This window comes from Symphalangus syndactylus, chromosome 18, assembly GCF_028878055.3.
Source record: "Symphalangus syndactylus isolate Jambi chromosome 18, NHGRI_mSymSyn1-v2.1_pri, whole genome shotgun sequence".
NCBI classification, from domain to species: Eukaryota; Metazoa; Chordata; class Mammalia; order Primates; family Hylobatidae; genus Symphalangus; species Symphalangus syndactylus.
In genome coordinates, this window is record NC_072440.2 from 110,961,042 (window position 1) to 110,977,473 (window position 16,432).

The 16,432-nt window shown below is 42.0% G+C and overlaps 1 protein-coding gene across 8 annotated transcripts in view; it reads right to left on the minus strand.

Moving 5' to 3' along the window:
* SNTG2 (syntrophin gamma 2) overlaps window positions 1-16,432 on the minus strand; it is a 400,470-nt gene that overhangs the window by 90,261 nt on the left and 293,777 nt on the right. For 7 of the 8 annotated variants that reach the window (XM_063622867.1, XM_063622865.1, XM_055252588.2 and 4 more), the window contains 2 exons: window positions 11,277-11,348; window positions 3,107-3,313 (listed from right to left, as the gene is read on the minus strand). In XM_063622867.1, the coding sequence (XP_063478937.1) occupies window positions 3,107-3,313; window positions 11,277-11,348 (279 nt within the window). The remainder of the gene's footprint in view (window positions 1-3,106; window positions 3,314-11,276; window positions 11,349-16,432) is intronic. The other variant, XM_063622870.1, reaches the window with a different exon arrangement.

Genomic DNA, 16,432 nt, shown 5'->3' on the forward strand with positions numbered 1-16,432 from the left:
GGGACTGTTCTAGGCACCTTCACATTATTTCATTTCTGTCACATGTGAGGCTGAATGTTTCAGCAGAAAGAACGTGACTCTCAAGACAGCAATTCTTGAAATCTTGTGTAGATTCTGCCATTGTGGTTTAGTCTCTAGATGACTGCGGAGAAGTAACATAGCCCTTCTGAACTTTCGTTTACCATTTGTAAAATAAACGGGAAAAGAAAAGAACAACTGTATCTTAGACATTAAAAAAGTTAAATGATGTACACGCAATGCATCCAGCCTAGTATAGAGTATTAGGCATTTGACTTAATTCATTTACAGATATTACTAAATGTAATATAATTTTATAAGTACTCCATGATGAGTTATAATACTTAATTTACAGTTTATGTAATGGAGTTTTAGAGAACTATTTTCTCTAATTCACGAAGAGGGAGTAGGTCTATCTAATTTTGAAATGCTTTGTCCTTCCCAGGACACCATGGGCAGATCTGATAGAAGTCAGGCCACTACATGGGGTGGAGCTCAGGAAATGCTTGCAGGGTGGGTTCCTAAAACACGGGTCCTGAGTGAGGCGGAAATTGGGAATCCATTGCCCTGAGAGGTCTTGCATGACCTTGCCACCCTGCACAAGGAAGCATCCACCTGGGGCTTCTTTGAGGGCGTCCACTTTGCTGAGTTGTGAAGATCCAGCAAGTCAGTCATGGGCAGCATGGCACGGCCCTAGCAGTTCTTCCCAACAGTGGTCATCGTGGCCCCCACAGCCCCACTCAACACAGTCCTGCAAAAACGTAGATGGATGCCCACGCCCACTTACAGTCTCTGCAGGTGTGCCAACTTGTTAACACCCTCATTGCCTCCATCCCCCATGAAAGGTCTTCGTTATCTCAATCCTGGATTATTGAAAATGTTTCCTCTAAAATTCACCTGGGCACATTGCTGCCTGCTGAGTCCTAGCCCGAATCTTAGATCTTTCATTCTGCCAAATGGAGCATTAGCCTAATTTTTCAATGCTTCCCACTGGGAATGCCTTATCTTCTCCACCTGTGCAAGATACCAGTGATTTTTAAAAGAGATTAACCACTTCCTCTAGGAAAGATGTCCTGACCATGAAAGTCCAACCCCAGCTCTGAACCCACTCCCACCCTACCCCACACCTTTTTTCTTTTGAGACAGGGTATCACTCTGTGGCCCAGGCTGGAGTGCAGTGGTGCCATCATAGCTCACTGCAGCCTCGAACTCTTGGACTCAAGAGATCCTCCCCACTCAGCCTTCTGAGTAGCTGGAACTACGGGCATGAGCTACCATGCCTGGCTAATATTTTATTATTATTTTTTGCAGAGATGGGGCTTCTAGGTTTCTTGGGCTTGGTTTCCCAGGCTGGTCTCTAATTCTGAGGCTCAAGGGATCCTCTTGCCTTAGCCTCACAAAGGGCTAGGATTACAGGCATGAACCACCATGCCCAGACTTCACCCCCTTTAGTGGAATAAGGATAGTACAGAACGTAAGGAAGGACTATTCATAAAGAATTTCTATTTTTTTAGGAATCCTAAGTAAACTTCCACCCTCTAGAATGCTTCAGACATTAATTTCACTACATCTGGGTACTAGATGAAATTACTAACCTTTCACCCTCCCTCCAACACTGTAATTCTATGATTGCTCTTATTCAGGATATCTTCTCCTGTAACCTGTCACCTTCCCATAGATGAGTCTGAACGGCCACCATGACTCTGCTCAGCCAGGCACAGGCCCTGGGGCACTAGAGGGCGTGGGGCAGCCCCCGCATACACAGCGAATGGAGAATTCTCTCTACTTCTCCAGGATTTACGTTGAAAGCAAAATGATTACTGCTATCATCTAAAGAAAACAAGCAGAAAGTTCACCTTGTCCCAGAAACGCTCTTTCACTTTGCCATTTAATGACTTGAACCTTTAGTACTGATGGTTTCTAAGTGGCTAAATGCCACCATACATTTGAGTAAGTCCCTGAGATGAGGGATCCTATGTTTAGTAATTTTCTTTCCAGTATGTAATGTTCTATAATGGTTAATGAATTGGATGCTTCAAATATACAGGTTACTTTAAGCATCAGGAATCAACCATAATTCCAATTTAGGGTGCCCAATTTGAGGGGAAAATCACAGTGGCCTGGGATAAATGAGAATAAACGTTGGCATCGGTTTCTGTGAAGATCTGGGTGTGACTTCATTCTCTGGACTAAGAGATCTCAGTGTGCATTAGTTACAGGGATGCTTTGTGCTCTGTGATGGCACACCAAGGAGCCTGGATACATTTTGACACCCTCAATGAAAGATACATAACACAGAATATTTTCACATTCAAAGTATATATATGTATATTTAAATGAAGTAGCCATCTTTAGTTACTAAGTTCACACACAGCATTCTCTGCGCTCAGCCAGGCGGGAGCCCTGGACTTTGGTGTGAAGTCAGAGCTCCTCTGTGATGCGTTGCCTCATTTATCTCCTGTCACTCTTCATTCCTGCGGCACACATCCTCCCTGAAGGATCATCCCACTATTTCGGATAAGGAGGATTATAATGCATTCTTCCTTATCCCTTCACATGGTACACATTCAAATTTGTGAGTGATATATTTGCTGTTGTCAGCAAGAAAAAGCAATTCAGACACACAAGCTATTTTATATTCTCCTTTGGACCATATTAAGTTTGAGAGGAAGAACCATTAAGGTGCCTTAAAATATTACAAACATCCAAGTAATTGCACGACATATTTTACTCATTTGTAAGCTAGGTGTTCTGTCTCCTGGAGCACAGGCTAGAAGTGTCATCACTTATCAGGAATCTGAGTGCCACATTGGTAGAGTCCCTGCTTGGAAAGCGATGCAGCCCGTTCCTCACATTCAGTGTAGACACAGACACAAAATCCTCTCCTCCCCTTCCCTTACACTACAGCTCACGTTATCCACGGAGCGCATGACTCCGTGTGAACGATCATTTCCACACAGTTGCTCAGGTGAAAAATTCTCACCTGAAGATTCCCCTTTTCCCCCAATAAATTGCTACATATACCCCAACGCTTTGTCTCAGACACCCGAGCAGGTGTAGGTGAGAAGAGTGTGAGTTGTTCACTCACCCCGGTTCTCTGAACTTCCATGAATGTGGCTCTTTGGAAGGATTTCTCCCACACGGCCAGCTCGCTGCCAAGCTCCACATTGAAAACATGGCTCTTCCCATGGCCGGCCACGACGCTGAAGCAATAGGGCCTCTGGTCCTCGAAGTCAAAATCTTGAAGACCCAGATACAAGTTTGCTTGCAACCAGCAGTCCTCTGTGAGCCAGAACTGAAAAACAGAGCATGGATTGGAAACGTGCAGCGCTGGAAGGTCATTCCCATGCTGAGTGCCCTGGCGTGGGGAGAAGGCAGCATTTGCGTGATCTGGGAAATGGTCTCCTGGGTGCAGACAAGTAGGCAAATTCAGAGCAATGAGCCTTCTCATGCACAGCTGGTGCGGAAGTGGTCCACAGACAAATATCTGTCAATAAATTATGTCAAAAGCCTAATTCTCTGTAAGTGCCTTTCCCTTAAAATACTGGTCACCACACACTTTCCTGTTTTACTGTGAAGAGAAAGATGAGGCTGGGTGTGATGGCTCACGCCTGTAATCCCAGCACTTTGGGAGACTGAAGTAGGTGGACTGCTCGAGCCCAGGAGTCTGAGACCAGCCTGGGCAACATGGCAGACCTTGTCTTTACAAAAATAAATGAATAAATAAAATACAACAAATTAGCCAGGTGTGGCAGCACACGCTTGTAGTTCTAGCTATTTGGGAGGCTGAGGCAGCAGGACTACTTGAGCCCAGAAGCCCGAGGTTACAGAAAGCCAAGATCACATCACTGCACTCCATCCTGGGTGACAGAGGGAAACCCTGTCTCAAAAAAAAAAAAAAAAAAACAACAACAAAAAAAAGATAAAGATGAAAGTCTTGAGACATTGATGCTTGTGTTTATCACAAAACCAAAAAACACTGAAAACACCGCCACCACTCAAACTAAGTGCGTCCCCTGCGCCTCCGAGTCTCTATAGAATTACTGACTCTTCCTCTCCTCGCGAGTTCACTATCCTGAGATAAAGGACCGAGTGCCCAAAACGCCTCTAAAGCACGACAAGGCACCCGGCCACCCAGGAGCTCATTCCACCAACCCAAAGGCCTGACAAAGGGAATGATGTAATGATGTTCCATTTCTGGTTAATCGTTTAACCCAGAGATGTAAGTTACTTACAGCATGTCTATTATATCACAGGTTTTACTCTGTGACCACCAAGGTGACTTGGATGCTGCCAGCCTGTGCTGCACAGAGCAGCCTGGGGAGCTCCCCACTTCTTTTCCCCATCTGCAAGGTTGCACCCCACTTCGGGATTCATTTTCTCAAGGGCAGAAGAGAAAGACTGGGGGTCCCAGTTGTCACAATTACTAGGTCAACAGCATGGAGGTGCATGGTGAACGCACACTCAATACCTGGCTGGCACCTCTCTGTCTCTGTCTCTGTCTATCTCCGTCTGTCTCTCTCTGTCTCCATTTCTCTCTCTGTCTCTGTCTCTCTTTGTGTCTCTGTCTTTCTCTCTCTGTTTCTGTCTTTCTGTTTCTATCTCTTTCTATTTTATGTCTGTTTCTCTGTCTCTCTCTGTCCCTCTCTTTGTCTCTGTCTGTCTCTCTCTGGACCCACCTCAGTTCTCAGCTCACCCATTCATTTACTGGTCCACAGATCCACCCTGAAGAGCCCCCACCAGACACCTTCCTGGGACACTGCACCCCAACGTCAATTTTGCTGCACCAGTCTCTCCCCAGTGAAGGGAAACAAGGTGAGACACCTGGGCTGGGGTTTCCAAAGTCCTGAATGAGAATGTGGTGTTCACCCACAGCCCTGCATATGGCAGCAGAAAGGAAGGGGAGCTGCCCACCTGCTGGGTCTTCCCATCATGATTCTGAGATATCTCCATTCACTTGGGCCAACCAGCCAAGCTGGACAGTCCCCACTCACACTTACGTTCAAGGTCCAGTCCCAAAATCCACATGAACTCAGCAGTTGGCCAAACAGTTTTACTTGAAATATGCTGACACATGCACTCTAGGCACAGGTTTGAGGTAAAAACTACGACTGGTGTGTCTCAGGCAGGCCTCCTGGCCTCTCCGGGGGGGATGCCCTGGCTCTCCTGGCCCCTCAGATGGCTCTGCAGGATGACCCTCTGGTCATGGAGAGCATTGCACATTTATCCCTGTGCATCATCCAGACACCAAATGCCTTGTGGTGTGTGCACGTGAGAACGTGTGCGTGTATGTGTGCACATGAGAATGTGTGTGCACACACGAACATGTGTACATGTGGAAATGTATGTGCACATGAATGTGTGTGTACGTGAATGGGTGTAGTGTGCATACGTTGCTAACCCTAAATGAGCCTTCAGTACAGAAACTGCACTTTAATTCTGGGGCCCTCTGGATCCTCTCCTTCAGGTGGGATACCTGGAACCTATAGGGTTACACGTCACAAACCAAGAACAACATGTTCATCATTGACCTTATGGTGCAGAAAGTATCTCTTTATCCACTGAATTTAAATGTCAAAAACTGATAAAGAAAAACTTTTGGAAGATATTTATGTGGGAACGCACATCCCCCATTGAATGGCTCATTATAGTTGGGCCTTGAACAACCCAGGGATTAGGGGCGCCAGCTCTCACACAGTTGAAGATTCACGCATAACTTTTGACCCCCCTAAAACTTAACTACTAGTAGTCTATTGTTGATCAGAAGCTTTACTAATAACATGAACAGTCAATTAACACATATTCTGTATGTTATACGTATAATATACTACATTCTTAGAATAGAATAAATGAATCCAGGCACAGTGGCTTACACCTGTAATCACAACTAATTGGGAGGCAGAGGCAGGGGCATCACTGGAGCCCAGGAATTTAAGACCAGCCTGGATGATATAGCAAGATCCTATCTCTAAATAAATAAATGAATTAAGAAAGTAAGCTAGAGAATAGAGAATGTTATTGAGAAAATCACAGAGAAGAGAAGATGTACTTAGAACACTGCACTGTATTTAGTGACACCATAAGTTTACATCATCTGTTTATGAGACGAATGGTCTGAAATGGTGGCATCCACAGCTGCAGACCTCAATCTGTGGTGCACAGCAAACAATTCAGCTTTTTGGCAATGCTGTGACACTCCTGCTTCTTGGGGGCACTTGTAACATCCCTCGTGGCACTTCGTGTGGGTCCCGGGGTGTTATTCAAGGTTTACGTTACTGGACTCAACACGAAGGAGAGAAGGTACACAAGAACTCTGAGAGATCACTCGTTACCATGCCCTGCAATTTACTGGAGAGAGAAATTGCTTCCACAGGGATGATTAAGACATTTTACTCAGAAACCCATGTAACACTATGTGCTACAGTTAACCATGGGCAGGAATGATTTAACGCTGCATCTTTATCTTTGTCTATATTCCTCTCCACTGCAGATGGTGCCAAATAGATTGATTTATATTTTACAGGAGTAAATGATGAAATAGACTAGTATCTACATATATTGTATGAATTCATGACATCTATAACTTTTCCTTAATGTTTTGATATTTCTAAGCTACACAGTTTGTCTTAAGAGGTTTTTAAAATTGTTAAATTGTTTTCAAAAAATTTTCCAACATACTTATAGAAAACAATTGGCATACAAATGAGCCCATACAGTTCAAGCCCATGTTGTTCAAAGGTCAATTGTGTTTCTTTCCTATCACTTGCTGTATTTGGGCAGCTGTGTATTATAATAGAAGAACACCAGGTTTTGGAGTCAGATAAAATTTGAGGGCTTTCTTTGCCCAGTATTAGCTGTTTGATCTTGAGCAATTCACTCTCTCAGAGCCTCCACTTTTGAGCTGTGAAATGGAATTGTGATAAAAATGTTGTCATAACTTTACACGACAGAGCGGCCAGGATGCAGGGCTCACATCCCAGATTCACATGAGTTCACTACCTGTTTTTATAAAGACACACGTCCTAAGGCAATGCCGAGCCAGGCCGTACATGTCGATTTGATGTCTGCTTTGCAGCTACCTGGCCTCCTGGCAGGGTCAGCTCTGGCAATATCCAGAACAGCATTTCCAGCCACCCCCACGACTGAAGAAAGCCCACCCCCCACCTAGGACTGTAAGACATCATCTTATTATGTTCCCTTTCCTGAAAAAAACAAAAAGAGTTGTATTTTAAAATTACGTATTTTTTCTATTTATATTTATTATGAAACAATTATAGCAACAATAAAGGGAATTTAAAAGATAAATTTATTACTACTATGTTTTGTCATCTGATTTTTAAAAATATGTCAATAATTATTAATATGACCTTAATAATAGGACAATAATTATTAATATTCTCTTTCATGTAATGTGAATTTGTACATATAATTGTATAAATTTATAATGCAATTACTTAAAATATGTTGTAAGATTTTAAAATATTTTTCAATGGTCTTTTGATTATTCTTCAAATATCATTAATTTAAGGAATATCCTTAAACATTCTCATACATATGGCTCTTTGATTCCTCTGAACTCAATGTTATAATGGACTCTTCTTTAGATTCAATTCTGAGGAGTAAGACTGCTTGATCAAGCAAGGGATTGTTTTTCCACTGTTGAGCCTCACAAAGAATGTGTTGTAAGTTCTACATAAGGAAAATTAATTATTCATATATAGCTCATTTCCCCAGATAGTTCCGGTAGCTCCTTTAAAAACAATCACTCAGCCCTTGTGGATCGCAGTGTGTTGATACGACTGGAAACCCTGAGCACTGAAGTTCAAGGTCAGCGGCTTGCCGTCAACAGTCAGTCAGTGGCTGGCCAGGCCATTGGGTTTCGTCAACTGGACTGAGCCTTCAGGTTTCCTCATCTGGACTGAGCCTTCCAGTTACCTCGTCTGGACTGAGCCTTTCGGTTACGTCTGGACTGAGCCTTCTGGTTACCTCGTCTGGACTGAGCCTTTGGGTTACCTCGTCTGGACTGAGCTTTCCGGTTACCTCATCTGGACTGAGCCTTCCGGTTACCTCGTCTGGACTGAGCCTTCCGGTTATTTTGTCTGGAGTGAGCCTTCGGGTTTCCTCGTCTGGACTAAGACTTGACCTGGCTTCTTCCCACCTCTGGGACCTGGAACTCCCTATCTTTAGAGCATTTGCTTTAGAAAATGTATTATTGTATGTTCTTTCTCTGCCATTTGATACCTAAATCTTTCTAGAAGTCTCTTGCTAGCTGTACAACTCAGGACTGTCTTTCTCAAGGAGCTGGGAGCTGTCCCTTCAAAATGTGATCACCGGGAAGATGGTGTCATCTCCTGTCCCTGTGGAAGGATGGAGCCCAGCCTTGTAGGTGCCTGGCTCTAAGCTGTGCAACCACCTCCTATCATGAAGATGGGGGAAGCTCTCTGTTTCTCTGTAGGAAGCCAATCAACAGACAGTGATGGCCCCAATCTCCTTCCCAGCCCAACTTGTAGAAACCCTCTCATCCTTTGTTTCAGTGGAGTTGGGTTTAATCTCTCTCTCCTATCATAATAGACTTGAATAAGGTCTTCTTGCCTTCTTCGCCTTTAACTCTGGTGCAATTTTGTCCTGACATGGCTTTAGGAAAATCATTTAGGAATTCTTCCTCTCAGTGTTGATATTATCCCAACAGGACTACCCTGAAGATCCCTGGAGAACACGTTCTAGAACTCTTAATGGCCACTCACGACAGGCTCCCAGAACACCACTGTTTCTAGCACGTGGAATAGAGCAGGATTCGGGATGAGCTTTGCAGCCACTTGAGTCTGGGCCCCATCCCTGCCTCTGCTTGGCTTCTGGAAAGTCCACTTCCTGATTCTGAGTTCTTAGCTACAAAACAGAGTTCTCCTTAGGTGGGGAGAGAATTAACTCAAGGACATAGCAAAGTGCTTAGCAAGGTTACTAGGGAAGTACTCAATAAAGACAGCTATCATTACTAAGATCTTCTGCCAAACATATGAGAATATTGACTTTTCCTGAAAATTTAATGGGGTATCTTTAGGTTGAGAGGACAGACCCATGGATTTCACACAGGACACTCCATAGCGTCCAGAGCGCTTTTCTGCCATGCTGCACGAAAGCTGTTTATCATTTCGCTCATGACTGCAATCAAGGCTGATTGATGCAATTTTCTCATCTATTTCGTGATGAGTGTTGAAATATAGAACACATAATTTTAAGAGTTGGAAAGAGTAATTTTTAGAGCAGAGAAGGTATCAGAGAAAAAATAAAATCACAACTTCAGAATTTGATTTCTGGTCTAAATATTAATGAGTACACTTTGAAATGTTAATTATGGATATTTAAAGAATCTATATGAAAAAGTACTAGTTCTTATGATACTCACATATTTATTTACATTTCTGAAAATGAATTGAATGCATTTACTTTTAAATCTATGTACGCTAAACGATAAACATCAGCATTAAACATGTGTAAAAGCAGTCAATATGATTTTGTAAGATCATTATTTTAAGACTTCCAAATAGGACATTCAACTCATATAATCTCTTTTTAAAAAACATTGAATGCTATAGATTTATTATTATTATTTACCCCATTTTTAGTTTAATACCTTTGCCACAGCCATTCTACTGGCTAATTTCATGATTTCATAAATACTTCATATAAAATTTACTAAAATTTTTTTTATAATCTTCCTGGGAAAATGAGATGGCTCTATAGATTACTAATGAACCACATATGTAAGATACAATAATCTCTCAAAGACACCCCAGTACCTAAAGAACATCTCAGGTGCACGGAAGGAGAATCCTCTGAAATAAGAGGGGGGAGAAGCGAAAATGTGTTGATGAGGAGCCCATGCAAAGGAAACAAAAAGGCCAAGAACTCTACCGATTCCTCTGTGGAACTGTGATGAATGAAATGACCTGCATATCATCTACAACCAAGAGGCTCATGTTAACATAAGGCTTCCTTTTTACCATTTTCAAAATAATGCATTCCTGTCACAGATAATTTAGAAAACAGAGTAATTTTTAAAATGAAAGCAACAATAGCTAGAAAAGCCATCACTAAGAGAAAACCACGGTTAATATTTTATTTGATTTTATTCCTTTTTTTAATGAATATGCCTAGCACAGAAATGTTCACTTTCTGATCAATGATTGTTTATTACAACCTGTAATTAGGAGTCTTAATTTAAATACATCCAGCCCTTTCCTTCATCTCCTTCATTACCATATTCAACAAAAATGGGAACAATGCAGAAAAATGTTGCCCAAATAAATTTCTCAAAAATGGGAAAGAAATGTATTTATCGTTTGATAATATTATTATGGAAATGTATTTCCCTTGTACATGTTTCCATTAAAGGCAGTCTGAAATTCCAGATTTAAATTTAAAATAAAGCAACTACAGATAGAGAATATTATTTGTGAGGATATTTTCAATTTAAGAAAACAAACCAAACTTTGAAAGACAAATCGTTATTCAAAACTTCTAACTTTAGACGGATAACTCTTTTCGGTCAAATTCTCAGACTAAAAGGTACGTATTTTAAAACTTTCACTTAATATACCTATTTGTCTTTGTTTTGTGTACTCCTACATGAAAAAGACACAGGTGGTTTATTTACATGATGCACTGAGTCACATACTAGGACACGGTGGCACCCGGCCACTGTGAGTGCATCGTCGCCTTGCTGTGGAGACACCTCTGCAGTCAGGTGGGCGGGGGCCCAGGCTAGGGCTCTGCTGCACCTCCAGGCTCCGGGCACACCACCAGTAAGGTGTGTCCCCTGGAGGAAGGCTCAGTCATTACCTACCCTAGGAACCATGAGCAGCAAACTGGCCAGACCCTGGGGCAAATTTGTATCTGATTTGTTGAAAACAATTTCAATAACAGCAGCAGCAGTAACAAAATCTAAAGTTCTTGGAATAAATTATTGTAAGCGGACGTCCTAAAACACATCTCTCCCCTAAAACACACACAAACACCACATACCACATACACACAGACACACCCCGTCATCCATTCATCCTGCCTTGATGAGCAACAGGGTGACAGCTAGAACCCACGTACCAGGTAGGGCAGGAGGATGGGTCCAGATCGTCACATTATTTTACTGTTTCAGATTTTACTATTTCAATGGCCCATGCAGAACAAACAATCCTCTCATTCCGCAAGCCCAAAGGGCATCTTATTTGTATGAAAGCATCTAAAGTGCAAAAGATACCTACCTTGTGAACTTTAAACAGCACCTCACAGAGGTGATAGGTCCTTTCTGCTCGCACCCAATCGAATGTGCTCACCTGCAAGAAACACAGAACGTTCCATGAAAAGCAGCAGCTACTTTCAGTTGAAAAACTTAAAAATTTACAATAGTGTGACTGCATGTGTGTCCACCTCAATTAAATCCTCAGCCCCTATTAGTGTAAATTGCTAACACTAAACTTTATGTACTGCTGTGAGTTTTGATGAGTCGCCACATCCTCATCTCTGTCAGTTTGGGGCAAATATAATAGATCCATTATTGACAGGAAAATGTCTATCTCCTTTATCTTAGATACATAAGATTGATATCTATGATATCTTGTCTATCACACGCAATTGGGCATAATTTTAGAAAACCATTTTGGATTCCTTTTAGATTAAATTAGGGATTAATTTTAAGAAACATTTAATGCATGTGAAAGTGAATGAGTTTATATATTTACTGGAGTACAAAAATGGACAGAAAATATTGTGTAGACGGTCTTCTGCTTTTTAGAAGTAAACTTAGTTCTATTTCAGAAATGAACGAAAAATCTGCTAACCAATTTAACCAAATACACTTTTAATTGGTCTGACCTGTTGTAGTTCACAACTATTTTAACAATAATAATGACCAAACTAATCTCACTTTTGAATAATGCTCTATGGTTTACAATTCAAGCTCAGATATTTAATCTCTAAGTTAAAATATTTCATGCAGAAAAATCTAAAATATTCAACAATGTAACAAATTTGATGTTTTTCATTGTTGACCCTGTACTTTTTCCTTCAGCCAGTAAAAATAATCCAAAGTTCACTGAATTATGTCTTTGAAACACTGAAATTATCTTGGCTTTAATTAATTGGTGACCTTCTGGTAATCCTTGCACCAAACAAAATTCTCAAGACATTTTTGAAGTCATCACAACTGAAATGTGAAAAATTACACAAATAGTTTGCCATTTAATATTTAATTGCCCTAGAGTCAGCTCATTGTGATTTCGGCAATAAAACAGTAAGTAAAGGGAACAATTTGAAAGTGAGAATGGCCAATTAGGATACGAACTTTAAGGTTACTTTTGGATCTGGTATTCAGGCCATAAGAGTTACATTTCAAATTTGCTAGAGAGAGTCTCAGGTGCTTATTTCAGAGTTTAAAAGCCAGAACTCCAGCACCCCTTCTCTTGAGAGCTGGAGAGCCATGCTAATGGATGCCTGAAATAAAACATCACCCTGAATTCCACAGCAGTGCCCACTGATTCCTCAACACTGCACCTGCCCCTCCCTTCCCACTCCTCCCGTTCCCACCCTGGCCAGTGTTTTATGCTACTGCCTAATATCAGAGCTCAGGTGCTGGTTCTATTACTAGAAAATACTGAATTATGGATCCGCCATTTTTAACTTTCTCAGGACAATGCTGCTTATTTTTGGAGGCTGTAAATACAAAGGGGAAAAAAAACCCACTAAACACCCTATTCAGAGACATCTTCCCAAGTTTACTTGTTGCTGTAAATATACTTTATGCATATTCATGGTTTTATACTTTTCAAAATATAGTTTGTAATATCAGCATTTTCCCATGTCATTAAATGTTATTCAGAAATACAACTGTAACTACGGCCTAGAATTTCCTTGTGGAGTTATGGTTTTCTTAAGCTTTATCTTTGTGATGGACATTGTAGATTGCTTTTAGGTTTTCACAGTTGTCATCATGCTGTGATTAATATATCTGGTCACTGTATTACATTATGTCACATTGAATGCATTTTCCATACTAGTCTGTTATCAATATGTGACAAAACAGCAGGGATTTGAGTCCTGTTCTAAGCCAAAGCTTGGAGGAGGCTGTGCTCTTTGTTGTTCGCAGAAGCAGGTCTAGTCTCTCCCTCCTTCCGAAGTATCCATCATCTGTTCATTAAGCCCCTTTCTGTTCGTCCCTGTGGCACCTGCTGGTTTTGCCGTAGTCCTGCCTTCCTCCTACTCTTTTACTCCTCCTGCCAGTGGCCGTGTCTCCCCCTGGGGATCCCTTCTCCGATCCCAGAGCTATGACCTTGCCCCCAGCCCAGGGAGGCAAGGCGCAGCCCACACACAATTCAGGCCAGAACTCTCACCATCTCCACCACCATGATTGATTCAGGGAAGGGAATGTGCCTCGATCGGAGACACAGGTAAGAAGGTGGTCGGGCTTCAGATGGAACCATTTCTATTGTGGACTTGAAGAAAATGCTGCCACCCTGAGACCTGTGGGAAGTCCCCTTGAGCCACGTGGATGTTATGAGTGTGGCAGTATCCACACTAGCTCCTGGCTGTGACAACGCACCAGAGGACGCAAGTGTTAGGAACAGGGGAGGTGGGGGCGGTGAGGGGCACAGGCTACTCTTCACCTTCCATTCAGTTTTCTGTAAATCTAAAATCATCCAAAAAACCAGTCTATTAATTAAAAAAAAAAAAAAAGAAGCAGATCTTTCTATCATTGTTCTTTCCTTGCTTACCTGAACCTCATGGCTTCTTAAGGACTCAGCTCAGACCCAGCCCTGAGGCCTTTCCTGACAGCCCTGGCAGGTCTCCCTCCCCTCTTCCAAGTCCCAGCTGCCCTGCCATCGGCTCCCCGCTGCTGATACGCAGCTCAGGTGACTTCATGTGAGTGATCCTGTCTACAGAGCACCCTCAGCCTGGCTCCAGCCTTTCACAGACATCCTTCCTCTCCCTACGTGGATGTGATGTGAACACTTCTCTAATTTAGTGAAAGTGCAGGCATCAGGTTCCTCTGAGTTTCTGCCAGAAAAAAATTATCACCAAAAAATTCATCATGTCCGTTAGGGATCTTCTCACTTTTTATTTCACTAGTTGTAGCTTTAGAAAATATCTAGGCTACAACAATTCAATGCTGAACATGACCATGTAACAGAAGGGGATTGTTTAAGACAAAACCATGTCCAAGGTATCCAAGAAGAGCATCTCGTGCGTTGGTTAGGTTCTGCGTAGCTTGTAGCTCAGATAGGAGGTAGGTTGCTGCAACAAAAGTGAAAAACTTGGCTAAATTGAGCTTAATGTTAGGAAAGCTAGTCAAAACCCTCTCAGTATGCATATACAAATGTGTGTGCCTGTGTCTATACAGTCACGCACCACATCATGACACTTCAGTTAACAATGGATTGCACAGACCACGGTGGCCCCATAGGTTCTAATGGAGCATATACAGAAACCCGGTCAATGGAACTTGACACTGGCCTTGCAGATCAACTAGAGGAAGGAACTCATAATCAGTAATGGTGCTGGAACATTTGGTTTTCTATATGAAAATATACATAAATAAAAATATACGGGTCATCTAGGTTTCTGTAAGTACACCCTATGATGTTTGCACAATGACAAAATTGCCTCACTGTGCATTTTCCAGAATATATAGCTGTCCTTAAGCAATGCGTGGCTATACATACATATGTGTATTAAAACATGTAGTTATATATATATATATATATATACAGCTTTGTGTGTATATATATATATATACAGCTTTGTGTGTATATATATACAGCTTTGTGTATATACACACACACACACACACACACACACACACACACATAATTAGAAGATTAATGTAAAGCTCAAAATTCTAGGTGTGCACAGCCCACGATGCAGTGACAATGCTGAAAGCCTGGAGTACTGTTCTGAAGCAGGGCACTCCTAGTGTGTTTGTGCCATGCCTGAGTGTGGCCAGGTGTCACCTGCTGATGCAGATTCCTGCACCCCATCCGAGCGGTTCAGATTTAGCAAGTTTGGAGTGAGGCTCAGAGATCCTGACTTTTTATTATTAAGCAATTTACTGTTGATGTATCCATCATGACTCCCAAAGGGCAGCATGGCCAGCAACAGCCTCTGCATCTCTGGGTCCCTGTTGGTGATGTCAAGTCTCAGGTCCGCACCAGACCTGCCATATCACAGCCTGTGTTTTTAAGAAGTATTCCCAGGTGATTCGTAGGTACATTGGTGTTCTTGATGTTTTATGAGGGGAGTCTGATGTGGTGGTCTTGTGGGAAAACAACCTGAGGATAAGAAGCCTGACACCTTTTAAAAGGAAAGGAAGGCCGAGGGTGGAATGGAAGCAGCCGCAGTGAATTACAAACGAATTCCTTACTGCAGAGGCATGTTCAATCACCGCTCATTGGACAAACGATGCAAAGCAGAGGCGTGTTCAATCACTGCTCATCAGACAAATTCCTGACTTGGTAAACGACTGGCTCCATGCCATGGCTTCCTGAAATCCAGGGCTCCCTAATGCAGTCACCATGGCTTATTTTACATGATTTTCCAGGACCGCGCCTCTTATGTGAGAAAAGGGGAAACCCTCTGCTAATAGGGGCCCATGCAGCATGAGCCTCTCTGAGGCACTTTATCAGCCGATTTTCTCTGGGGAATGATTTTGCATGTCAGGAGAGAGATCCACTGGGTCTACGATCATGCTTCTTACTCAGAGCAGTGACTAAACACCAGGGCAAGGAAACACGAGGTAGGCAGATTCCTGGATTTTCCCCAGACTCTCACGGAACAAAAGAGACATAACAGACGGTAGACAAGATGTGTGGTTTTGTAACTATATATCATCACTACGGTTTTCCAGATAATGGCAATTGACAATTTTCTAAGTATCTGGCCACATTTGGCTTGAAATGGAGCCGAAATTGTAGATTGCAAGATGCCATATCTTGGTACCTTTGACTGTTATCACAGAACAATGAATATGTGGCCCCAGAACAATATAGTTTGCTCCATCTACAAATCTTTATTTGAATTATTTTTTCCAAGTAATATTTTTAATGATAGAATATACCTATGTAATTGATAGTCTTAAAATTGCTAATAATTCTTGCATATGCATAGGCAGTTGCTGTATCATTGATATATTAATACCATACAATTCTGTAAAATTGACGTTATAACTTCTTTTAACACATTTTAATGATGTGTGAAAGCGGGAATAACTGAAACATCTTTCAGATTCCAATGTACAAATCAGAAATAAATACTCGGGCTAACAAAGGAGAGTAGAGTGTGTGAGAAGGAGTCGAGAGTCCCGGCTTTAATCTCAGCTCTTCCAGCATCTCCTGGTGCATGGGAAAGACAGAGATTAGGGACCCACCAG